The 25,569-nt window shown below is 48.7% G+C and overlaps 1 protein-coding gene across 1 annotated transcript in view; it reads left to right on the forward strand.

Annotated features, from left to right (window-relative positions):
* grm8a (glutamate receptor, metabotropic 8a) overlaps positions 1 to 14,605 on the forward strand; it is a gene marked incomplete at both ends in the record, with an annotated part of 208,993 nt that extends 194,388 nt beyond the window's left edge. The window contains 2 exons of the mRNA XM_084447685.1: positions 12,458 to 12,704; positions 14,556 to 14,605. Coding sequence (XP_084303811.1) covers positions 12,458 to 12,704; positions 14,556 to 14,605 — 297 coding nt within the window. The remainder of the gene's footprint in view (positions 1 to 12,457; positions 12,705 to 14,555) is intronic.
* Positions 14,606 to 25,569: the final 10,964 nt, after the last annotated feature.

The following is a 25,569-nucleotide window of genomic DNA, read 5'->3' on the forward strand; positions in this document are numbered from 1 at the left end:
TCTGATACTGCATCACTTCATCCTCCCTCACACACACACACACACACACACACACACACACCCTCCCCCTCCTCTCACACATACTCTCCCCCTTCATAAACACAAACAAACACACACGCACACACGTGAAACTTAATTATGAGCTGCTATATTTTGCTCGGTTGGTCTATTAACTAACCCCCCGCCCATCACCACCACACACACACACACACACACACAGAGAACTACATGCTCTAGAACTAGGCTAACTAACAATTAGCAATGCTACCCAATACAGTCACAACAATAGGCAAAGATACAATCTGTACATAATCACCTGTAACCTGTTCACACACAGTCTACAGCAGGACACTGGTTGTTCCCTGTGTTCTCTAATCAAGCACACGGGTTATTCAGGAGGTGACTGTCTGTATATGGTACTGTAGGTCTGGGTTTTGTAGTCTCAAAGTCTGGGTCCTGTGGAGACCGAAGCTACAGCACATCACAGGGGTTACGACACAAGAGGTTATTACACGAGCAGGTGATTAAAGATATTACAAGTGCCCCGGAGGCAGAGAAGGGACAGGAGGAGGGGAGGAGTGGACAGACTACAAATGGCGCTCTGAAGGTGTTCAGGACTCCACAGGCAGTCACTCATAATAAAAACCTCTTTTAGGACAGGCCCTTCTCAAGGACGCCTCTAAAATTCATTACTGAAAACGCAGGAGGTTTGGAATGTTAAATGACACCGAGCAGGAGGTAGAATGAGAGGGGAGGAGAGAGAGAGAGAGAAAGAGAGAGAGAGAAGGATGAGAAAAACATCAAGGTGCAGCATGAGCTGGTCGTCACGGCGATGGTGCGGCAGAAGGCGGGGAGAAAGAACGTCGGCGGAAACCGAGCGCGTCGGACAGAAGCTCGGGGACGTTTGTTCTGAGCGTGAGGCCGGGGCGGGGCATCAGACCGCCTGTTAGTTCGAACCCCGCCCCTCCCGGCCGCCCACTCCACCTCGTATGTACAGTAGTAATGAGATATAATATTGATTTCAGAGGAGTTGTGTTTGTCCTCAGGATTGTTTGCATCCTCCCCTCCAGTTAGGGACGAAGATAAGGGGAGGACATTATTTCCGGGTAAGGCAGGTCCTTCACACGATTGGGTATGTAGGGAGTGGCTCTGATTGGTAGCATCGGTTTTTGGAGGCTGTCCTAGCACGCGCTTTTCAATAGAGATGTCTCCAGACCTTGGAGGCGGGGATCTCCAATGTCTGGCATAGCGAGACTACGTGTCCAGAGCTGGGCCAGGCTACTGATGTTTCACAGCTCTGTTAGCAGTGTCGTGTAACCACGAGAAAACAATGGGCCTCATTCACCAACAAAGTTAAGAATTTCTTAGGAAGCATTTCTTCTTAAACTTCACTTACACCGTTTCCAAGAAGATTCTGGCATTCACCAATGTTCTCACACGTGGGAACTAAGAACAGAATCTACGAACACGGAAAAGCAGTCTTAAGTAGGCTAAGGACTATTTGTGCGAAAGACATGTTCATTTAAAATGATTTGTGATTGCGTTTACTTCAGATCTACAGTTGTATAACACTATAGGATTGCAATAGGAGATGGTCACTAAATCAAATACAGAAATGGTCAGAGAGGTTAAGGTCACTAATAAAAGATACAACAGTTTTAAGACCCTTTGTGATCACAAGGGTGCGGCCTCGGTTGTGAGTGGGTCCAGTAACATGTTGACTAAAGGAGGTTAATGCAGTCCCTGGCCTTTGAGTCACCCTCATTGTCTACATGCAGATTAAAATCGCCAGTGATAATAATCTGATCATAGTTTGTGTGGATGATAGAAGGGTAGGCTATTTCTTGGGTGGCCTATAGACAGTTACTGCTATCACTGAGGAGTGGCACTTTAAAACTACAGCATGGTATTCAAATGAGGTAAAATCATCAAAGGAAATGCTCCTGCAGCTCAGAGCATCAGTTGCTATGATGGCTGTTCCTCTGCCATTTTTCCCAGTTCTGGTAGACTGTGAGAAACTGTAGTTGGTGGGAGAAGCTTCAATCAGGGCTGCTGATCCATTTGTATCCAACCAGGTTTCAGTCAGAAACATACAGTCTAGTTTATATTCACAGATCATTTATGAGATTATTATGTCTTGCCAGCAAGGGACATGATGGAATTGCCATTGACATTTTCTCTGCGTGAGAGACTGGCTTGAGTTACACTTCGTAAGAGGCACAGATATCAAATTGTCTGTGGATACTCCATTATGTCTGTGTTGGCTCTGTAGGTTCTTGAAAGTGAGCGACGTGTTTACAGTATATGCCTACCACTGGAAACATCACTAAAAACTGTCAGATTGGAGCTAGTTGCTTTGTTGAAAATACCACCAGATCCATTTGTGTGCACTCAGTCAAATGGATGGGGATTGGGGACCTGGGGGAGATGGATCGTTAGAATCTTCAACACGATATCAGCGCCTGAGCGAAGAAGCCATGTTCTCAGCCTGGCCCCTAGACGGTTTGGGTGGAGACCATCATGTTTCAGTATAGGACTGAACAATTTGTGGAAAAAAACTATTTGCAATTTTTCCGACTGAAATTGCGATTGCGATTCGATTTGCGATATTCTTTTTTTAAACATCAATATTCACTGTGTAATGGATTTAAACACCTAGCACATGAGATTGCATGAGAAAATCAACTGTTCTATATTCTAATGCAAGGATGAAAATATGAATAGCTTCCAACTTTTCCAACTTGTAGGCCTTTTATTGATAAATAACAGCAGCATCCATCCATCCATCAACATACACGTCTTTCACAGTGTCCGTGGGCATAGAACATACATGAGCTATTAGGACTAGGACATTTTCAAGAGGCAAGTCAATCACTTATAGCTCAGGAGCAGCATCCAAGTTGTACATTCTGCCATCAAGTTAAATAAAGTAATAATAATAATACATACAACTTTCCAATAAGAAAATAACAGGATCTTTCAGTAAAGAATCTCTTGCATTGAAAAAGCGGTAGGTCGTTCACAGGAACAGCAACGACGATGTTAAACAGAATTAAAAAAATGTGCGGCCTCTATAGGATAAAGTGCAGAACAATTATTCAAAACGGAAGCATAGTAGCCCCAGACCAATCCCCCCTCCATCCCTCCCTCCCTCCATTTCTTTGTCTCTCCCTCACTCTGCCCCCCATCTCTCTCTCCTTTCCTCCATCCCTCCCTCCATCTCTCTCTCCATTCCTTTGTCCCTCCCTCCCTCCCTCTGCCCCCCATCTCTCTCTCCTTTCCTCCACCCCTCCCTCCATCCCCCCCATCTCTCTCTCCCTTCCTCCATCCCTCCCTCCCTCAATCTCCCTTCATCCCTCCCTCAATCTCTCCCTTCATTCCTCCCTCCCTCACTCTCCCTTAATCCATCCTTCTTTGTCAATCCATCCATCCCTCCCTCCCTCTGTTCCTCCCTCCCTCAATCCCTCCCTTCATCCATCCCTCCCTCCCTCAATCTCTCCCTTCATCAATCCCTCCCTCCCTCCATTCCTCCCTCCCTCAATCTCCCCCTTGATCCATCCCTCCCTCCCTGTCCCTCTTCTCAACATGAATTGTGGTCTTCACAGATTTTTTGACAAGAAAACAAGCATGTTAACCTTTGCTGGATTCAGACATGAACGCTGACAAGTGACAACATTTCCACCAGCACTGAACACTCTCTCCGATGGCGAACTTGTGGCTGGTATGCAGAGGGATTTCCGAGCTACTTTGCTCAACATCATAAAGTTAACACTGTGTACCTTCCACCAGGCTCTGGACTGGTGTAGTTTAGCTTGAATCTCGGATCAAGAAACGAAGCGATGTCCAGAAGCTCCTGTGTGGCTGGGTCGCTGTATTTATCTGATAAAGTAAGGTTGAGGTCCAGTATGCAGTAACTGGAGTAGCTGTGTGCGGACCTCAACCTTACTTTATCAGATGTCATTTTGTCCTGCACCAGCATGGTGGATGTGCTTGGCATACATTTTATTGTATTTCGCTGTATTTATCCTCCATGTAGCCAAGGGCCCTTGACTTGATAGCCTTGGTGAGGTCTGAGTCCTCGTCATTTTCAGCCAGAGTTGATGTTCTCTTTTGATTTTGATGTATCCCTTTTTCATACGGGGTAACGCTTGCAAATGACTGTGAAATGGAGGATTGTTTGCTAGACTGGGCTACATTGCTAACGTTACTTTCACTCGCTTTTTTGGCCATGCACGCATCCTATATCTCCTTGTGGTGCTTACTCGAGTGTTTATACATGTTGGTGGTGTTTCCCCGGGATGTAGCCCTTTTCAGTCCTGTTGTCGCATGCTCGCTCATGCCAGACAACAGTCCTTTCACCCTCCATTCACATCGGCGTCAAAATAAATCGGTGTCGGCCTATTTAGGAGAGGCGCTCATATTTAAACAAATGCTGGGTTTTGAAGCCTCGGCGCTACCATTAAATAACTTATTTAGACGCATTCTGTCCGAGTGAAATTATTTTATTATTTATTTGGCGGTCTCTTTGAAGCTTCAAAACACCGCCACCACCACAGAAGAAGACTACCTCGGAAAAATAATTTCACTCAGAATGCGTCTAAATAAGTTATTTAATGGTAGCGCAGAGGCTTCAAAACCCAGCATTTAAAGCTGTGTTTAAATAGACCCTTTTGCTTAGGTAAGTGAAGTTTCATGTTTATCTGACACTTGTAAATATGAGCGCCTCTCCTAAATAGGCCGACACCGATTTATTTTGACGGCAAAGTGAATGGACCAGCAAAGGACTGTTGTCTGCCATGAGCAAGCATGCGACAACAGGACTGAAAATGGCTAATAAGGCGGATAGTGATTTTGGAATATAACAAGCATTCTGATAGGCTGAGGACATGGGCAATAATGCATGGTGAAGCAGCAGTGTTAGGAGAGTAGAGTTAGGCAATAATATCAAACCAAAATATGACTTAGGCAAAGTAGGCAAACCAAAATATGACTTAGGCACAGTAGGCAAACCAAAATATGACTCAGGCGAATATGCTATGAGGCTAACGCTATGACTCTCCCAGAACTGGTCAAAGCTGGGACTCCTATGGAAGCGCAGCAGTCCTGTAGCCAAGCGGGAAGCCCGACCAGTCTGGACCATCTCCCCGTCGGTATGTAGGGAGGGGCCCAGAGATGAGGATCTGTTTCCCAGTGTCTAGCAGGGAATTTATCAGTGCTCAAAATCATCTTTTAAAACTGCTGACTGTTGGGTTCTGATTTGCTCCTACATGGGTAGGATGATGGATTCGGCCTTGGTGTAGCCGGCCAGGATGCGTGCGAGTTTGTGATGGAGATCACGGAAACGGTGAACTCTGGAGGAGCGTCCAGTTAGGGAAGAGATAAACATCTCTGACTGTAGAGCTGCCAGTAATAATGGCGGAGGAGGTCGAGTCAGGGGGGAGGAGCGGGCGAGGAGGAGCCGGCCATAGGGAGAGGCCGGGGGCAAGAGGCACGGGGCTGGGGAGGAGGCTGTGTGGAGGGGTGGGGGGGGGGTTTGGGGGTGTGGCTTGGGCAGGCCGCGTGGTGATGTCACCTCCTGCCCCCAGCGCGCTGTCTCGAGGCTGCGTGGTGATATCACCTCTGTCTCTCTCTCTCTCTCTCCGTCCCTCCCTCCCCTCTCTCTCTCTCCTCCAGCTCTCCTGGGTTGACCCTGGGCCCAGTAGTTAATAACGTGGGGTTTTAGAAGTGCCGCTTATGGATTAAGCTAATAACAGCTGCGTATTGACTCTCTCCTCAGTCATTCCACACAGACAGACAGACAGACAGACATACACACACGCACAAACACACAGACAGACACACACACACACACACACACACACACACAGACAGACAGACACACACACACACACACAGGAATCATTAGACTGGAAGGGGAGCAGAGCAGTGACAGGCAGTGAAGTGTGGCTAATTGTCTCCTCTCTCTGACTTTGGTGGGAGGGTAAAATAAACACACAGACACACACAAACAGGAGCTGAGGCAATGAGGGAGAGCACATATTTGCTATTGTACGTTGACAGCCAGGGAAATGTGTGTGTTGTGTATGTGTGTGTGTGAGAGAGAGTGTGCCTGCTGGATATGCGTGTCGTGTTACCTGTGTGTGAGGTGGTGTGCAGTACTGCTCTTACCTGTGTGTGAGGTGGTGTGTAGTACTGCTCTTACCTGTGTGTGAGGTGGTGTGTAGTACTGCTCTTACCTGTGTGTGAGGTGGTGTGTGGTACTGCTGTCTTACGTGTGTGTGGTACTGCTCTTACCTGTGTGTGAGGTGGTGTGTGGTACTGCTCTTACCTGTGTGTGAAGTGGTGTGTGGTACTGCTCTTACCTGTGTGTGAGGTGGTGTGTAGTACTGCTCTTACCTGTGTGTGAGGTGGTGTGTGGTACTGCTCTTACCTGTGTGTGAGGTGGTGTGTAGTACTGCTCTAACATGTGTGTGAGGTGGTGTGTGGTACTGCTCTTATCTGTGTGTGAGGTGGTGTGTAGTACTGCTCTTACCTGTGTGTGAGGTGGTGTGTGGTACTGCTCTTACCTGTGTGTGAGGTGGTGTGTGGTACTGCTCTTACCTGTGTGTGAGGTGGTGTGTGGTACTGCTCTTACCTGTGTGTGAGGTGGTGTGTAGTACTGCTCTTACCTGTGTGTGAGGTGGTGTGTAGTACTGCTCTTACCTGTGTGTGAGGTGGTGTGTAGTACTGCTCTTACCTGTGTGTGAGGTGGTGTGTGGTACTGCTCTTACCTGTGTGTGAGGTGGTGTGTGGTACTGCTCTTACCTGTGTGTGAAGTGTGTGGTACTGATCTTACCTGTGTGTGAAGTGTGTGGTACTGCTCTTACCTGTGTGTGAAGTGTGTGGTACTGCTCTTACCTGTGTGTGAGGTGGTGTGTAGTACTGCTCTTACCTGTGTGTGAGGTGGTGTGTGGTACTGCTCTTATCTGTGTGTGAGGTGGTGTGAAGTACTGCTCTTACCTGTGTGTGAGGTGGTGTGTGGTACTGCTCTTACCTGTGTGTGAGGTGGTGTGAAGTACTGCTCTTACCTGTGTGTGAGGTGGTGTGTGGTACTGCTCTTACCTGTGTGTGAAGTGGTGTGTGGTACTGCTCTTACCTGTGTGTGAAGTGGTGTGTGGTACTGCTCTTACCTGTGTGTGAGGTGGTGTGTGGTACTGCTCTTACCTGTGTGTGAGGTGGTGTGTGGTACTGCTCTTACCTGTGTGTGAGGTGGTGTGTGGTACTGCTGTCTTACGTGTGTGTGGTACTGCTCTTACCTGTGTGTGAGGTGGTGTGGTACTGCTCTTACCTGTGTGTGAGGTGGTGTGTGGTACTGCTCTTACCTGTGTGTGAGGTGATGTGTGGTACTGCTCTTACCTGTGTGTGAGGTGGTGTGTGGTACTGCTCTTACCTGTGTGTGAAGTGGTGTGTGGTACTGCTCTTACCTGTGTGTGAAGTGGTGTGTGGTACTGCTCTTACCTGTGTGTGAGGTGGTGTGTAGTACTGCTCTTACCTGTGTGTGAAGTGGTGTGTGGTACTGCTCTTACCTGTGTGTGGTACTGCTCTTACCTGTGTGTGAAGTGGTGTGTGGTACTGCTGTCTTACGTGTGTGTGGTACTGCTCTTACCTGTGTGTGAGGTGGTGTGTGGTACTGCTCTTACCTGTGTGTGAGGTGGTGTGTGGTACTGCTCTTACCTGTGTGTGGTACTGCTCTTACCTGTGTGTGAAGTGGTGTGTGGTACTGCTGTCTTACGTGTGTGTGGTACTGCTCTTACCTGTGTGTGAAGTGGTGTGTGGTACTGCTCTTACCTGTGTGTGGTACTGCTCTTACCTGTGTGTGAAGTGGTGTGTGGTACTGCTCTTACCTGTGTGTGAGGTGGTGTGTGGTACTGCTCTTACCTGTGTGTGAAGTGGTGTGTGGTACTGCTCTTACCTGTGTGTGAGGTGGTGTGTGGTACTGCTGTCTTACGTGTGTGTGGTACTGCTCTTACCTGTGTGTGAGGTGGTGTGGTACTGCTCTTACCTGTGTGTGAGGTGGTGTGTGGTACTGCTGTCATACCTGTAGTGCAGCTGCCTGCTGGGAGGGACATGATGGTCACCTGGAGATTACTCTCTCTATATCTCCTTTCCTCTCAAGTCCATTTCAAAAAATGTGTGTGCACTTTCTTCAAATCAGTCAATATTTATTTATACAAAATGTATGTCTGGATCCATCCATCCATCCGTCCGTCCATCCATCAATCCTACAGACATACTGTCCTGCTTTTTCCATTTCCTGTTTGTCGTTCCTGTCTGCCTCTCTCTCTCTCTCTCTCTCTCTCTCTCTCTCGGTCTCCCTTTCTCTGTCTGTCTTGTTTGTTTATTTGTTTATTTGGTAGGGACAGTGCACATTAACAAATGTACCAGAATTAGCCTACAAGGCTTCCATCTGTAGTCCCAGCTTAAAAAAGGAGAAACAGGCACTGGTCAAATTACATTGCATTACATATAAATGGTTAGCACATGAGCATAAAAACAATATACAGTTAATAAAAGGCATCATCATATAACTAATAGCCTATACAGTTAAGACAGACATCGGCACCACAGACAAATACATGAGATTCCCTCTGCGTAGATTTAGTGACTGCATTACTAGAGAGCCATGATTTCAAGTAGTTTAACTACTCAACATTATTCTGTTTTCCGGTGATCTATCCCAGTCATGAGATGCTTTATTGAGAATGCAGTCCGACTGAATGTGCTCTGTCTGAATGGACCAGTCTCCTCTCACACTGGCTCTGTCTGAATGGACCAGTCTCCTCTCACAGTGGCTCTGTCTGAATGGACCAGTCTCCTCTCACACTGGCTCTGTCTGAATGGACCAGTCTCCTCTCACAGTGGCTCTGTCTGAATGGACCAGTCTCCTCTCACACTGGCTCTGTCTGAATGGACCAGTCTCCTCTCACAGTGGCTCTGTCTGAATGGACCAGTCTCCTCTCACAGTGGCTCTGTCTGAATGGACCAGTCTCCTCTCACAGTGGCTCTGTCTGAATGGACCAGTCTCCTCTCACAGTGGCTCTGTCTGAATGGACCAGTCTCCTCTCACAGTGGCTCTGTCTGAATGGACCAGTCTCCTCTCACAGTGGCTCTGTCTGAATGGACCAGTCTCCTCTCACACTGGCTCTGTCTGAATGGACCAGTCTCCTCTCACAGTGGCTCTGTCTGAATGGACCAGTCTCCTCTCACAGTGGCTCTGTCTGAATGGACCAGTCTCCTCTCACAGTGGCTCTGTCTGAATGGACCAGTCTTCTCTCACAGTGGCTGTCTGAATGGACCAGTCTCCTCTCACAGTGGCTCTGGTGGGTCTAGTTGACTGTGGCAGTGGTGTAATGAAGACACTGAGTGGAGGAGGCGCAAGGAGGAGGCGCAAGGTTGTGTAAAATTGTAAAAAACTAGACAAAGATTAGCAAATTTAATGATGTTTTCCAAGCTCAAGAGGTTATGTTTCCTTAGAATGCTGCAACAATGTTGTCTAATAGGCTTTCTGTCCAATGTTTTTATTGTCTGCTTATATAGTGATTCAGCGGTGATTCAGCACAGTGTGGATGTGCTAGCTCGCCCCCAGCTTGTTATACACTATCTTCTTCATCCTCTCTCGTGTTCATGCTCATCCCTCTCTTGCCCTCTGTTCATGAAGAGAGAGAGAGAGAGAGGTGTTCTCTGCTGGTCTGAACCACACCCTTTATTCTGTTACCTAAACACACTGATGACTGGCCTCCAATCGGATGACAGTGTGGCGGTGGTCTGTGACGCATCACGAGATGACACGCACGCACGCACGCACGCATACACACACACACACACACACACACACACACACACACACACACACACACACACACACACAAACACTTTCAGATTTTTGAGTGCAATCAACTTTACCAAGAAGACAAAATGAAGTCCATCCATTCACCCAGCTTGGTCCTGGAGCGCAGCTCGATAGATAAGACCTGCCTTCCTTGACTCACCACATCTTCCTCACTTCCTCCTTTCACTTTTTCCAGTTATCCAAACTCCTTCCAATTCCTAACACAAACTGAGTTGGGGAGCCTACCCACGCGTATAGCGACATATCTCAATAAAGGCTTTTGAACTTTTTACCAGTTACTTTTTTGAAGAGAGAATATTATTATTTGAAGTGTCCACTCTTGTTTGGGTTATGATTTAAAATGTCTTGGTTTTGGCCGTGGTCATGTAATTGCGCAAACGTAGGCCTTTTTCAGGAAAAACGCAGAAAAACGTAGTAGTCTCAGATGTCATCAGTGTGTGAGTGTGTGTGTGTGTGCGCGCGCTTGTGTGTGCGTGCACGCACAAAGTCCAGACACCCACCAGCAGCAGGGCTTCAGACCACAGCATACACAAATACACACATGGGCACACACACACCCACATTATACAAGTGACCAAACACAAAAACATGAATGCGTTACAAAGGAACACACACACACACACACACACACACACACACACTCACAGACACACACACAAACATACTCACACACGCTCGCTATCTAAATCCGTCAGGGACATGGCAGGATGGTAGATAGAGGCGTATTTGTGCAGAACAGACAGGCTCCCTGTGGTGTGGTATAATGCTGTCAGCTCAGTACCGGATTCACATGCAGGAGACGCCCTGGCGCTCCGGCCCTCGCTGTGAACCCCCGCCCATTCCGCTGGGCTCTGGCCTGTCCAGATAGACCATTCAGCCATCTGTCTATCTCTCTCTCTCTCTGTCTACCTACAGGTATCTCTCTCTCTCCCCCCCCCCTCTCTCTCTCTATCTCTCTCTCTCTCTCTGTCTACCTACAGGTATCTCTCTCTCTCCCTCTCTCTATCCCTCTCTCTGTCTGCCTACAGGTATCTCTCTCTCCCCCCTCTCTCTCTCTCTCTCTATCTCTCTCTCTCCCTCTCTCTCTCTGTCTGCCTACAGGTATCTCTCTCTCTCTCCCTCTGTCTACCTACAGGTATCTCTCCCTCTCTCTATCTCTCTCTCTCTCTGTCTGCCTCCAGGTATCTCTCTCTCTCCCTATCTCTCTCTCTCTGTCTACCTACAGGTATCTCTCTCTCCCCCTCTCTCTCTCTATCTCTCTCTCTCTGTCTGCCTACAGGTATCTCTCCCTCTCTCTCTGTCTGCCTCTCTCTATGTCCCCCTCTCTTTCTGCCTCTCTCTATCTCTCTCTTTCTGCCTATCTCTCTCTCTGTCTGCATATCTCTCTACCTCTATCTCTCTCTGTCTGCCTATCTCTCTCTGTCTGCCTATCTCTCTATCTCGCTCTCTATCTCTGACTATCTATCTCTATCTCTATCTGTCTGCATCTCTCTATCTCTGTCTGTCTACCTATCTCTCTATCTCTACCTCTCTCTCTGTCTACCTATCTCTCTATCTCCACCTCTCCCTGTCTACCTATCTCTCTCTGTCTACTTATCTCTCTATCTCTCTCTGTCTACCTGTCTCTATATCTCTCTATCTGTCTGTCTGCCTATCTCTCTCTCTCTCTGTCTGTCTGCCTCTCCCTCTTTCTCTCTCTCTGTCTGTCTGCCTCTCTCTCTCTCTCAGGTCTAAGAGTATTCAGAAGCACACGGACAGACAGACAGACAAGGCTGGCAGGCAGATGACAGACACACAGACAGACAGACAGACAGACAGACAGACAGACAGACAGACAGACGGGTATCTCTGTGTAAATAAACGGGTATCTCTGTGTAAATAAACAGGTATCTCTGTGTAAATAAACAGGTATCTCTGTGTAAATAAATGGGTATCTCTGTGTAAATAAATGGGTATCTCTGTGTAAATAAACGGGTATCTCTGTGTAAATAAACAGGTATCTCTGTGTAAATAAACAGGTATCTCTGTGTAAATAAACAGGTATCTCTGTGTAAATAAACAGGTATCTCCATGTAAATAAACAGGTATCTCTGTGTAAATAAACAGGTATCTCTGTACATGTGTGATGTGCTGGCAGCCGGTCCCTGCTGTCCAGCCCTTCAGCGCAACGCTGAACTCTCCGTGTTTCGACTCATGCGTGACTCTGGCCATCTGCTAACAGACGCTCCCTCACACCGTGGTCTGGGCTCCACGAGTGTGTGTGTGTTTGTCAGTGTGTGTGTGTTTCTGTCAGTGTGTGTGTGTCTGTGTGTGTGTGTGGGGGGGGGGGGGGGGGGGGGTGTATCACTTTTGGTTATAAGAACAGTGATGATGTATAACTCTCTCGTCTCTCCATGTGTCCTATCCTCGGATAACCTCACTGACTCTCCCTCTCTCTCTCCCTCTCTCTCTCTCTCTCTCTCTCTCTCTCTCCCTCTCTCTCTCTCTCTCCCTCCCTCCCTCCCTCTCTCCCTCTCCCTCTCCCTCTCCCTCCCTCCCTCCCTCTCTCTCTCTCTCCCCCTCCTCCAGATGTACATCCAGACCACCACGCTGACGGTGTCTCTGAGCCTGAGCGCGTCCGTGTCTCTGGGGATGCTCTACATGCCCAAGGTCTACGTCATCCTGTTCCGGCCGGAGCAGAACGTGCCCAAGCGCAAGCGCAGCTTCAAGGCCATCGTCACGGCAGCAGCCATGTCGGGCAAGCTGGGCCAGAAGGGCAGCGACCGGCCCAACGGCGAGGTGAAGACGGAGCTCTGCGAGAGCATGGAGACCAACAGTGAGTAAGCAGACACCATCTTTTCTCTTTTCCTACCTATACATATGACGGTAGATAAGCCAGGTCTAACATATAAATGCAAACACGCATACACAGAACAGTCCGCACGTCCGTCAACGCAGCCGGCGTACGTGCGGGCGGTGTTTTCAGAGGTGGTGTCGCAGCGTTTCGGCACCGCTCTGCCAAACTCGAACACGTGCCGGGAAAGCGAAATTGGCTTTCGTCGTTGTTATTCAAATGTCAGCGCTCCCTCCGAGGGAAATGTACATTTCAAGCCTGAATTGTCAACCTTGTTCTTTGATCAGCCGCAACGTCGTCGCCCGTTTGCCGTGTTCGTTCACCACGGCAAGACCGAAACGAGCGTTTCTCTTGCTGAACTAGCGACGTGGCTCACTGCCAACGCTAAAGGGTTTTACTTTGCGCAGAAACCTTTTTGTTCCTTCTTGGCCCAAATAAAAATCAAATCAAACTGTATATGCATAGCGCATTTCATACACAATTAGCTTTACAGAGAGGAAGGGAGGGGAGAATGTACATAATGATCCTACCCTTAATTTTCCAGAGGGAAGCAAAAAAAACAAACAGTTCACCCAGAGGGCCAAAGATAAGAAGAAGACTGTAAAAATGCTTCCCTCACCTCTCTCAACAAGACGATCAAGCAAGCTCCTGGAAAATGGAATTTGCAATAGGAACATTTTACAGAGCACTTCACTACATTAAAAACAATATCAAAAATAGAGTAGATAAAATCATTTCAGATGTTGTCTACTTGGTAGGCTGTTATGTTAGCTACCCCAGTGAACCATTTTAGGATGTGTACTCTATATACATCACATGATGACACTTAGCAAAAGCTCCTAGAACATACCGAGTGGACAGCCAATCAGAAGTGAGAGACTGAAGCACAGGGCAAAGGGAGGGGGGTGATGGCTTGATTGGGACAGCTGGAGACACACAGGTACGGAGCGCGCTTTATTCCTTCAGCAGAGTGGTCGGGGCGCTGGAGAGGAAGGAGGAGGAAGGGGAGGCGCCGACGAGATCCGTGGCGTTCGCCGTAATTAGACGGATCTCCTCATTCCGGGCAGCAGGTGCCCAGTCTTGTTTCCTGTCGTTCGCCATCGCGGTGGGCTAGTGTGCTTTTCACTGTCAGCGTTTTCCCTCCGCCTGCCTCTACAGCTTCTGTACACACACACGCACACACACACACACACACACACGGGCCACTGTTCATTTATTTACCCATTAGCAAAGCGCTGACTGGACTCCGAGGACGTTACTGTAACTGCAGATTGAAGTTTGAGCGGTTTCCTGGCCGTGGCGAGGGGAACTTTTCAGTTGGTCATGACGGCGCGCCTGAGAAGCGGAGCGCCGGCAGATGGTTAGCGCCGCCGCTAGCGGCCCCGTGGTTGTGGAGAAACCCTGACGTTCACAAAATAGCGCGGAATAGAGGGGATGGGAGCATAATGGGCTCGGCGAACCCCCCCTCCCACGCCCAGAACGCAGGTGTGCTGTTACAGGACATCAAGGTCCATGGAAAGATCCGTCTGAAACTTTTTATCTGCTCTATTTCTGATAGTGTTACGTTTCTAATGTAATGTTTATTCCATGCGTAGTGCTCTGTGAACTGTTCCTATAGCAATTTTACAGTTCACCTTCTTTGGCCCTCTGGGTGAACAGTTTTTTTTGCTAACGTCTGGGAAATTAGGGCTTTTTTATGACAGGGCATTTTATGTGCCTATACAAATAAAACAATTTGATTGTTTTTTTTAATTTTCTTTTCTTCTTCCTTGATTTGATTGTTTCTCTCTATCTCTTCTCCCCTTCCTTGTCGCCCCCCCCCCCCAAAAAAAGCTTCATCCACTAAGACGACCTACGTCACCTACAGTAATCACGCCATCTGAGGGCGCCCAGGAAGGACAGCGGGAGGCACTCGGTCTCCTGGGGGGGGGGCGGGACCAAACCAGGAAGGAGCCGTCACGCTTGGCCGATTGGCTGATCGGCTGACTGGACGGACGGAGAGGCGGGGCTCCCACCGGTAACCAAGCATGAGACATTCTGTATCGTTCCACATCAAAACGCCCTCGGACCGCCAAGACGCAGGAGCACACAGACCAACAGCCAATCAGTGGGCCTGCTTCCCTGCCGCTTAGAGCACAACGGTCCTGTCATGAACTGTAAAAAAAAAAATGTAAAAAAATAAGACAAAAAAAAAAAGAGCCATCCATCACGCGGTTCACTTTTACCGAAAAACAAAAAATACAAACAAACATAAATCAAAGTAAAACTGTAAACGTTCTAGAAGGGACAGGGGAGGGGTCGGGGAGAGACATTTAAGAGAAACATTTTAAAGATTATTCTAAAAGAAAATAGAAGCCTATGAGCCTTGGACCATGTTTGATGTTATTCTACTCGTAAGTATTTTTGTGGTCGTGAAGATTTTTCATTCTTGTCCTCATGTCGTGCGACCTGCATATGAGGCGAGTCTGTGTCCGCGCTGCTCGCTGGGGTTGTGAATCTGTCTATGCCATGGTTGAAGCATGCCAGTTTTTATACAAATGATTTATTTATAATAAAGGAATGTTTTGCAAATGTGTAGATTTGTTGCTTGTGCTTTTGAGGAACACAGTGAGTGATAATGTTCACATCAGTATTGATTTGTTTTCGGCGGATGCGGCTTAGAACGCATTCGTACCTGAAAAGTCACGGTGTCACGCACGTGACCCCACTCCTGGACTTGTGCCTTTTTTAACAGGCTCTGGATTAAATTATCAATACAGCAAATCATTTTTCCTGACACGCACACGAATGCATTTTTCAGTTTTGATCATAACAAATTTATTTTATGGATTTTTTCCGGGGGCTTCCGGAGGTCCAGGTTCCCGCTGTTCTGGGGTGGCGCCGCGGCCTCCATATTGAACAGCTGCCTGTCGGAACACGGCCCTGATGGAAGAGGTGTGTGTGTGTGTGTGTGTGTGTATGTGTGTGTGTGTGTGTGTGTGTGTGTGTGTGTGAGCGTGCACGTGTGAGAGAGAGTCCCCCGCCCCCCGTAACCGTACAGCGACCACTCAGTGAAACGTCCCAAGTTCTGCTCGCTGGAACGATCGATAACAATAACGATCAATAAAACCGACAGCAGAACAAGGCGGCCGTCCCAGAACCAGGCCACCCTCCCAGAACCAGGCCGCCCTCCCAGAACCAGGCCGCCCTCCCAGAACCAGGCCACCCTCCCAGAACCAGGCCGCCCTCCCAGAACCAGGCCGCCCTCCCAGAACCAGGCCGCCCGCCGAGAACCAGGCCGCCCTCCCAGAACCAGGCCGCCCTCCCAGAACCAGGCCGCCCTCCCAGAACCAGGCCGCCCTCCCAGAACCAGGCCACCCTCCCAGAACCAGGCCACCCTCCCAGAACCAGGCCGCCCTCCCAGAACCAGGCCGCCCTCCCAGGTCTGACGCGGGGAACCCCGTCGATAAACATCCTGTACAAAGCACGCGCCGGCGGCCATTGCTTATGTACGGCGCTCATAATCAGAGGAGCGGGCTGAGGCTGCTGGGGTTATTTTTTACGGTCGCCGGCGCGCGCCGATGACTGATGGCACGGCCGGCCCCCTCGCGACTCACGACGGGGGCGACGACATGGGGACATTTGTCTGCAGGTTTCCGGTCTGACGGTCACAGATACGGAGCACCGGGGTGGAGAGGAACACCAGACAGTGGAGAGTCGGGAGGGAGGGTGTGGGGGGGGGGGTGGGCAGAGCCGCTGCTCACCTGGGGGGGGGGGGGGTAATTCAATTATCCTAAACCCAGGCGCTGTCACGGCGACAGACAGATCACCCCGGGGCTGTGACTGTGGTCTGATCTCTCTTCTGGACCTCGCTGGCTGCTACCGTCACGAGGTAATCACCGTGTGTGTGTGTGTGTGTGTGTGTGTGTGTGTGTGTGTGTGTGTGTGCGTGCGTGTGTGTGTGCATGTTTTTTGACAGAGAGCCAAAGAAACAGGACCTCGGAGAGAAAGAGAGTAAACGTGAATGTGTGTGTGTTTGTGTTTGTGCCAAAGAGAGCGAATGCCAGCGTCTGCGCGTGTTTGTCTGAGTTTGTCGAGAGAGCTGATGGTCCCCTCCTGAAAGATGAGCACCGACGACACTGATTGATGCAGCTGCCGTGACGGCCGGACCAGACGCCGGCGGTGCTGCGGGACCCCGGTCACGGCTCCTCTCCAGCCGGTGGGACGGCGCTCACCGCGCTCACCAGGAAACACGGCGCCGCAGACTGTCGCCGCCGGGCCGCCCGACCGGCCTCCCGCCTTCCTGGGGTCAGCATGCTTGCGGGTGCCTTGGGGGTGTCCCGCCAAATCCAGTTTCAGACGTTTGAAACGATCCGACTCTGTGGAGATCTGAGCAGATAAGCGTGAAGGCTCCATTTAGGACCGATGTCAAGGTTTTCCCACACAGCCCTCAAGAGACCTCTTTTTTTGAGCGTCTATTTCTTCTCGAATACGATTTACCGAAACTTTGAAACAAAATAATAATAATTTCTAGGAAATGTTTAATATACGACGCCCCTGGTGCCGAGAACAGCGTACTCCAGAGTGTTCCCCACAAACACACACACACACACACACACACACGCACAAGGTCCTTCCGTAGGTTTGTCTATTGAATTGTGATGTGACCTACGACTCACTGTGGAACAAAAACAGTTGTATAAGAACACACTCATGCAGAACACAAACATGTACAGACTAGCACACGAACGAGCACACAGTGTTCTGCACAGCAAGGTGACCCCCTCATCTAACCCTCTCTGATGGAGGTAAAAAACACACAAGAACCACCAAACTACACACAGGACAGTTGTTTCTGGAGTAAACGTGTGAAACAAACACTTTGTTCTCAGTCTTCCTCCTGTGTTCTCAGTGTTCCTCCTGTGTTCTCAGTGTTCCTCCTGTGTTCTCAGTGTTCCTCCTGTGTTCTCAGTCTTCCTCCTGTGTTCTCAGTGTTCCTCCTGTGTTCTCAGTGTTCCTCCTGTGTTCTCAGTGTTCCTGCTGTGTTCTCAGTCTTCCTCCTGCATTCTCAGTGTTCCTCCTGTGTTCTCAGTGTTCCTCCTGTGTTCTCAATGCTCCTACTGTGTTCTCAGTGTTCCTCCTGCGTTCTCAGTGTTCCTCCTGTGTTCTCAGTGTTCCTCCTGTGTTCTCAGTGTTCCTCCTGTGTTCTCAGTGTTCCTCCTGTGTTCTCAGTGCTCCTCCTGTGTTCTCAGTGTTCCTCCTGCGTTCTCAGTGTTCCTCCTGTGTTCTCAGTGTTCCTCCTGTGTTCTCAGTGTTCCTCCTGCATTCTCAGTGTTCCTTTGTTCTCAGTGTTCCTCCTGTGTTCTCAGTGTTCCTCCTGTGTTCTCAGTGTTCCTCCTGTGTTCTCAGTGTTCCTCCTGCGTTCTCAGTGTTCCTCCTGCGTTCTCAGTGTTCCTCTTGTGTTCTCAGTGTTCCTGTGTTCTCAGTCTTCCTCCTGCGTTCTCAGTGTTCCTCCTGCGTTCTCAGTGTTCCTCCTGCGTTCTCAGTGTTCTCCGTTTCTCGGCTCTCATGAGTCGTCCCGGGACATCCCCGCGAGACGGCGTCGGCGCTCGGAATGGGCGGAGCGGCGAGCCTGGGAGCGGCGCACGCCGTCGTCCGCATCTCCCCGCCCGGCCGCGCGCCAGAGGAGGAGGAGGCGGAGCCGCCGTCACGGCGCTAATGAGGACTCCTGCGTGGGAGGCAACAGCTGGCTGAACAGCAGAGCGGCACCTAATGCAGGAACACCAACAACAACTCCTGATTCTCGAGGGGCGCGGGGGGGGTGTTACAGACACTAGCAGGACTCGCTCGGAGGTGTCGTGTTTGTCATATGAATATGCCGTTTCCCTGACAATACTCAAGGGACCGTGTTGCTGACGGCGTTAAAGTGGCGTTGAAGCCCTGCCTGCTGCGCCGTCAGAAATGCTTCTCTTTGGTAAGACGGAGATGGGTTTTGCACAGGGAACAGAAGCTGTTTTGTGGGTAAATACGTAGTGTCTAGTGTGACGTTAACGTTCTGATGTTCGTCTTTCAACGCAGGGGGTTAAGGGTTAACGTGTGTCACTCCCTCTCTAAGACGCTCTCTCTGGTGTCACAGCGTCTACTAAACATGCTGTCTCTGGAGAGGGGGATGAGAGGATGAGAGGAGAGGGGGATGAGAGGAGAGGGGGATGAGAGGATGAGAGGAGAGGGGGATGAGAGGATGAGAGGATGAGAGGAGAGGGGGATGAGAGGATGAGAGGAGAGGGGGATGAGAGGAGGGGGGATGAGAGGATGAGAGGAGAGGGGGATGAGAGGATGAGAGGAGAGGGGGATGAGAGGATGAGAGGAGAGGGGGATGAGAGGATTAGAGGATGAGAGGAGAGGGGGATGAGAGGATGAGAGGAGAGGGGGATGAGAGGAGAGGCAGAAGGAAACTGCTTCATCTGTGTGTATTACAGTTAAAGTACTCGCCTGACCAGATCGAATCTTTGGAAGCTGTTTCACTTGACTAAATCAGAGTTTGATTTGATATGAACCTTTAACTTCCACCCAACCCCCTGTGATTTTATATGAATCTTATGTGTTTGTTTCATATGAATCTTATTTGTTTGTTTTACAGTTTTTCCCGATTGCTTAAACACAAAAATCCAAAGTAATACACAGTTGGTGAAACATTCCACTCAAGGAGCAAAAGCTCAGTCCAGATCATTACAACTTTAAGCACATTCTCAGCCTCACACTCTGCAAAACTCTACACACAGTGCTTTGCAAAACATTAAACACACTTCTCTACAATAGACACAGAAATCTAATATGATGTCAAGTTATTTGCCATTCCTTCCTTTGAAAATACCACACCCATGAACCAATAATCAAACACGCCATTCAGGTGTGGAGACACTCAGGTGCTTAATTGTAAACTCTCCAATCAGGTGTAGGCACTTGACTAGAAAAGCCAACAGGTGAGTGTACCTGGGCCCGTATTTATCAAACTTCTCAGAATTACTCCTAAGATCACTGCTAAGAACTGACTTGAGAGTAAAAAAAAATATTGGCTTAAAGCTGCGCTTAAAAGTCAGTTATCAAGCATCTAGCTCTCACTTTAAGCGAAGTGTAGGAATAAATCTTAAGTGCCAGTCTCAGAGCTGATTTACGGCATTTGCTGTGCCGCAAAGGGGATCCTGGATGACATATTTGGAAAACCCCAGGCAAGGACCAATCACTGAATCGGATTTCTTATCTAAGAGTGTTCTCAGAGAAATGTCCAAATTCATTGTGAGAAACTTCTTACCGTTTTTCTCAATTGCTTAAACACAAAAATCAAAAGTTAAGCACAATGTGCATAATCTCTGACTTGTTTACCAAATCACTAAACCAATTCTGCTGAACTTCTAACACACATATCTGCTTACACACAGCTCTCAATTCCCCTTTCACCCTTTCTCAAAACTCTACACACACGTCTCTGACTGCAAACACACGTCTGCTTTACAAACAGATTTCAATTCCAAATCACCTTTTCTCATAACACTACACACGTCTCTGACTACAAACACACACACCTTATTTACACTCAGCTGTCAATTCCAAACCACCCTTTTTCCCCAACAACCTCAAAACACTACACACGTCTATATTGTGCACAATCTTTTCCAATAGATTTCACTATCTTCACTTGGAACACACAACACAGCTAATTGCTAAACACTCAAGTCTGTTGAGCAATTTGCAATCAGAGGTTGAGCAGGATAAAAGGGCCACAGGTGAGCTCCTGGTTTGGAGAACAATGGATGGATTTGAAGAGAGAGGTGTACAGAGAGGCAGAGGAGTATGAGGGAGAGGAGGAGGAGGAGGAGGACAAAGGGGAGGAAGAGGAGGCAGACAAGATGGGGGGAGAGGAGGCCAAGGAGGGGGAGGAAGAAGAGGACAAGGAGTTGGAAGAGGAGCACTAGGAGCGGGAGGAGGAGGACAAGTAGGCAGACAAGATGGCGGGAGAGAAGGCCAAGGAGGGGGAGGAAGACAAAGGAGAACTGCCATCGCCAATGAAATGTGGGCGACAATCATCGACCATGTGCTCAACCATGGGTTGACCATGAGAGAGGCCAGCCTCAGGGTTGACCATGAGAGAGGCCAGCCTCAGGGTTGACCATGAGAGAGGCCGGCCTCAGGGTTGACCATGAGAGAGGCCAGCCTCAGGGTTGACCATGAGAGAGGCCGGCCTCAGGGTTGACCATGAGAGAGGCCAGCCTCAGGGTTGACCATGAGAGAGGCCGGCCTCAGGGTTGACCATGAGAGAGGCCAGCCTCAGGGTTGACCATGAGAGAGGCCGGCCTCAGGGTTGACCATGAGAGAGGCCGGCCTCAGGGTTGACCATGAGAGAGGCCAGCCTCAGGGTTGACCATGAGAGAGGCCAGCCTCAGGGTTGACCATGAGAGAGGCCAGCCTCAGGGTTGACCATGAGAGAGGCCAGCCTCAGGGTCCAACCCGACCTGAGCCACTTCTCAGTTGCCTCCATAATGTCTGGGACAATGTTTGTTTCCACAGATCTGCTTTGGTCCAAAACTGGTTTCCTCAGCATCCACCATTTTCCGTTGAATACCTCCCACCATATTCTCCCTTCCTCAACCCCATTGAGGAGCTTTTTTGGGAAGGTGTATGATCTCCAGCCCTGTGTCAGGATACCCCTTGTGCAAGCCATGGTGGAGGCCTGCAACCAAATTGATGCAGGATCTGTGCAGGGATGGATTCGCCATGCAAGACGATTCTTCCCTCGCTGTCTGGTCAGAGAGAGCCTTGCCTGTGATGTGGATGAGGTACTGTGGCCAGATCCAGCTAGGCGGAGAGATGATTAGGCCATGAGATTTTGTCTCAACAAATGTTGACTGTGTTCTGATTGCATCTTGCACTGACACTGTGGAAATATATTTATCAGTGCACATACTGGTCTTGTGTGGTGTGTTTGGTCAATATATTCAAGTACAGTACAGAAATTTGCTCTGATAATATCTCTGAACGTCAAACCCAAACTATATCTTAAGAAATGTTAAGTGTTTCAGATAGAGCACAGCAGTGTTTAACTGATATGAACAATCAAATCATATGAAACGTGCGTGCCATACCGTGACAAAATTGGGTTTTTATAAATTATTCTATAGTTTTAAGGGAAGTTTCATTTTGCAAAAGATCTAAGGTGTTCTGCTACTTTGGTGTGTGGTTGTGTGGCTTGTGTGTAGTGTTTTGACAAAATGGGCCCTTTTTTGAAAACCGTGTTAAAGCAATCGGAAAAAAACTTCATGAATCTTGTGTTTGTTTGGGCAGACACGGCCTGCCCGTGTCTATTACAGAATCGAGAGGGAGAAGTGATGTTGCGGTGAAGGTAGGTGCATCCCGGCGCGCAGACAGCCATAAACCTATAATGGAGTGAATCCACGTCAAGGCGAGCGCTCCACAGGCGTGATCAGACTCGTCACAGACGACTGCTGCAGCAGATTGAAAATTAAAGGATATTGGGAACTTTGAGAAAGTTGTATACCCCAAAGTCCTGAAATGGATGGGCAAGGGCAATGGTATATATTATAGTTTTGACCTTTTAGTAATATTCAAAACTATTGATCCCAAGCTGGCCTATGCTGGCAGCCGACACACAGAGCTGTCACAAAATTTAATCTATGCGACCTCAAAATATAATTGGTTTCACTTGTGCGAGTGCAGAAAATTGTTCTGGTGCGACCTTCCGCCCCCAGCTGAATCACGCCATGGATGATCACGCAGAACAAGTTTAGTTAAAAATAAATAAATAAACACAAGTAATGTTAACGTTGCCAGCTGGTTGCCAAGCGCTACTGATAGGTTATCCTGAATGGTCTCTTAACTATCAAACGTTAGATTGACCTTTTGCCTGCTTAAAGGCCGTTTCAGACGAGGAGCGATATCCGCGCACTGTAATTCATTTTCAATGAGAGAGGCGAGCGGACAATTTCGGAGCCGCGGACAATCTGGGGCGGAGCGGCAAGCGGGCGCGACCCTGTGAAATTGTCACACGCGTGCTCATTTCGTGCACACGCCCGCCCGCGACAAGAGCTGAATTGTAGTCATCTTTCCCCGCTGCGCGCAGGACGCACGCGTCTCCCGCTGATCCGAGCGAGAACGCAGGCGGAATATCGCTCCCCGTCTGAAACGGCCTTTAGAATGGTTAGACGTCATTCACTTCCCAACATTCTATGCGAATGCGATTCATTTCACGGCAAATCTTCAGGAGAGCTCACCCACTGCCCCATCTAGTGGCTGAAAAAATCGAACTGAGCACCTTTAAGTACCTGCCATCAAATCACGATTCTGTCAAATATATAGTTTCGAAAATGTATTTATTTATCCAGGCATTAGTTTGACCCAGTTTCATTATAGCGGAGCAGGTTATATTTGCTCGTATGTGGTATTTATTTTGTTCACAAGTTCGACCGTAGCCATAGCAGAGGAGCGGCCGGAACAGAGCGCGGAACGATGCTGTCCGCTGGCACTCCTCCTCTAGAAACAACCACGAGCGTGGAAACCGCGGAGTGGACGCGTGATTTCAAATTCTCCAGTGGGGACGGCCTTACATTACTAGAGCTCATGCGCACACTCACACTACCAGAGCGCGGGACTAACAATTCAAATTGTAACGCGGGAGCTACACAAATACATGTACAGTCTAACTTATAAAAGCAACTACAGACTGGTTACTGATAGTAACACATTTCTACAAACTTGAATCTCCATGTCTCTAAACATTACAATGAGATCGCTTTTCATTACGGCAACATGGCTAGCAACAAACCTAGACTGGCAAACTGCTGGCATCAAGTTTGTCAAATCATAACCCCAAAATCAATACCCAAAACGTTATATATAACAAATAACTCTTGCTTATCATTTTTAATGCCTATCTACTAAGCTAAACTAATGTGTGTTGTGTATTGGTGCAGTAGCCGACCTGTGGACCAAGGGGAGAGAGAGACATGTATCCACGTTAACTCCAGCTCCAACAACCAGTTTATTCTGAGCTGGTTTGGGAGCGGAGTCAGTTTGACTCTCGTGATCCTCAGGAGCGCCACAGCGCCCTCTACTGGCTTGGTGGGGAGACACCATTTGTGTATTGCAGTCGTAGTCCAAATAGTCCAAGTATATTAGTTCTTATATAAATCTAAAAAATAGGTGGGGGGTATAGTTTTACTGATAAACTTTTAATTAAAGCCATTTTCAATCCCTTACACATGCATGTGAGTGTGTTTTGCACATATACACATGTCCCCCCAGTGCACTCTCTGGTCAGGAAGCTGAAGTTACAGGAGATGCAGGAGAAGATTGCAGAGGGCTGAGCTTTAAAAGCCAAGGCCCATCACTGTAATGGCGTTTGATTCAGGCAAAATGGCATTTGATTCAGGAAAATTCCCCCTGCTGAATTGGACAGCGCAATTTGATCCAAATAAAATGCTGTCCTTCCATGGCAGAGTTCATCTAATGGCGAAACTAGGAGACAGCTCTCGTTTTCATTTAAGGGGCCATTTACAAAGTACCAAAAAGCCTCCAACTCCATGGTCATGTCAGGCCGTGCCTGTCTCCCTGCCTGTCTGTCTCCCAGCCTGCCTGCCTGCAGGGGTGAAAATTAACTTTTTGGCTCACGGTGAGTCACCTGCCAAGGGGACTGTAGATGAAAAAATCTACCGGCCAAGTATATATTTTTTTCAGAAAGCCTTCTGAAATCTAGTCGCCCATTGGGAATTTTACCTGCATTTGGCCGGTGGCAGGTGTTAATTTTCAGCCCTGCCTGCCTGTCTGTATGCCTGTCTGTCTGTATGCCTGTCTGTCTGTCTCCCTACCTACCTACCTACCTGTCTGTCTGTCTGTCTGTCTGTCCGTCCGTCCGTCCGTCCGTCCGTCCGTCCGTCCGTCCGTCCGTCCGTCCGTCCGTCCGTCCGTCCGTCCGTCCGTCCGTCCGTCCGTCTGTCTCCCTACCTGGCTGTCTGTCAGTCTGTCTGTCTGCCTCCCTACCTGTCTGTCTGTCTATCTTCTGTCTGTCTGTCTGTCTGTCTGTCTGTCTGTCTGTCTGTCTGTCTCTCTGTTTGTCCGTCCGTCCGTCCGTCCGTCTGTCTCCCTACCTGGCTGTCTGTCAGTCTGTCGGTCTGCCTCCCTACCTGCTGTGTTTTGTCTGAGTTGTCAGGAGCTGTATGTCAGGAGGAATCAAGCCAATCAGCACCCAGTACATCAAAGGACTGAGCGGAGACAGTTTGAATCCTGGCTCCTCCTGTCCACATGTCGAAGTGTCCTTGGGCAAGACACTGAGCCCCAAATTGCTCCCAGTGAGCAGGCTACAGTAGCACCTTGCATGACAGTTGCCACCATTGGTGTGTGAATGTATATGTGAATGGGTGAATGAGAAGCCATGGTAAAGTGCTTTGGATAAAAAGCTCTACAGTGTATATAAGTGCAGCCCATTTACCATTTATTCCCTTGATACTCTCATTCTTCTGACCCATATGCCATTGTCACACGTCAGATAGCTTGACAACCACGTACGCACAGACTCATTTAGGGCATGTCACTTTCGCACCAGTTAGAGTATCATGACCCATAAAATCCCCCCTACAAAATGTACGCTATGTTCCTGCTTAGTATCAAAGTTTGGATTCACAGAGAGGCTCATTGAATCTCATTTCAAAGGGGAATTTGTGACAATCTATGTTGCTGCAGCTTCACTTTTGACTCCCCCCCCCTTTTGAATGATGTGAATGACATTTTGAATGCCATGTTTAATGAATGATGTGAATGCCTTTTCTGAATGCCATGAGTGATGAATGCTTAAAGAAAA

The sequence above is a fragment of the Borostomias antarcticus genome (assembly GCF_949987555.1).
Source record: "Borostomias antarcticus genome assembly, chromosome: 13".
Taxonomy (NCBI): Eukaryota; Metazoa; Chordata; class Actinopteri; order Stomiiformes; family Stomiidae; genus Borostomias; species Borostomias antarcticus.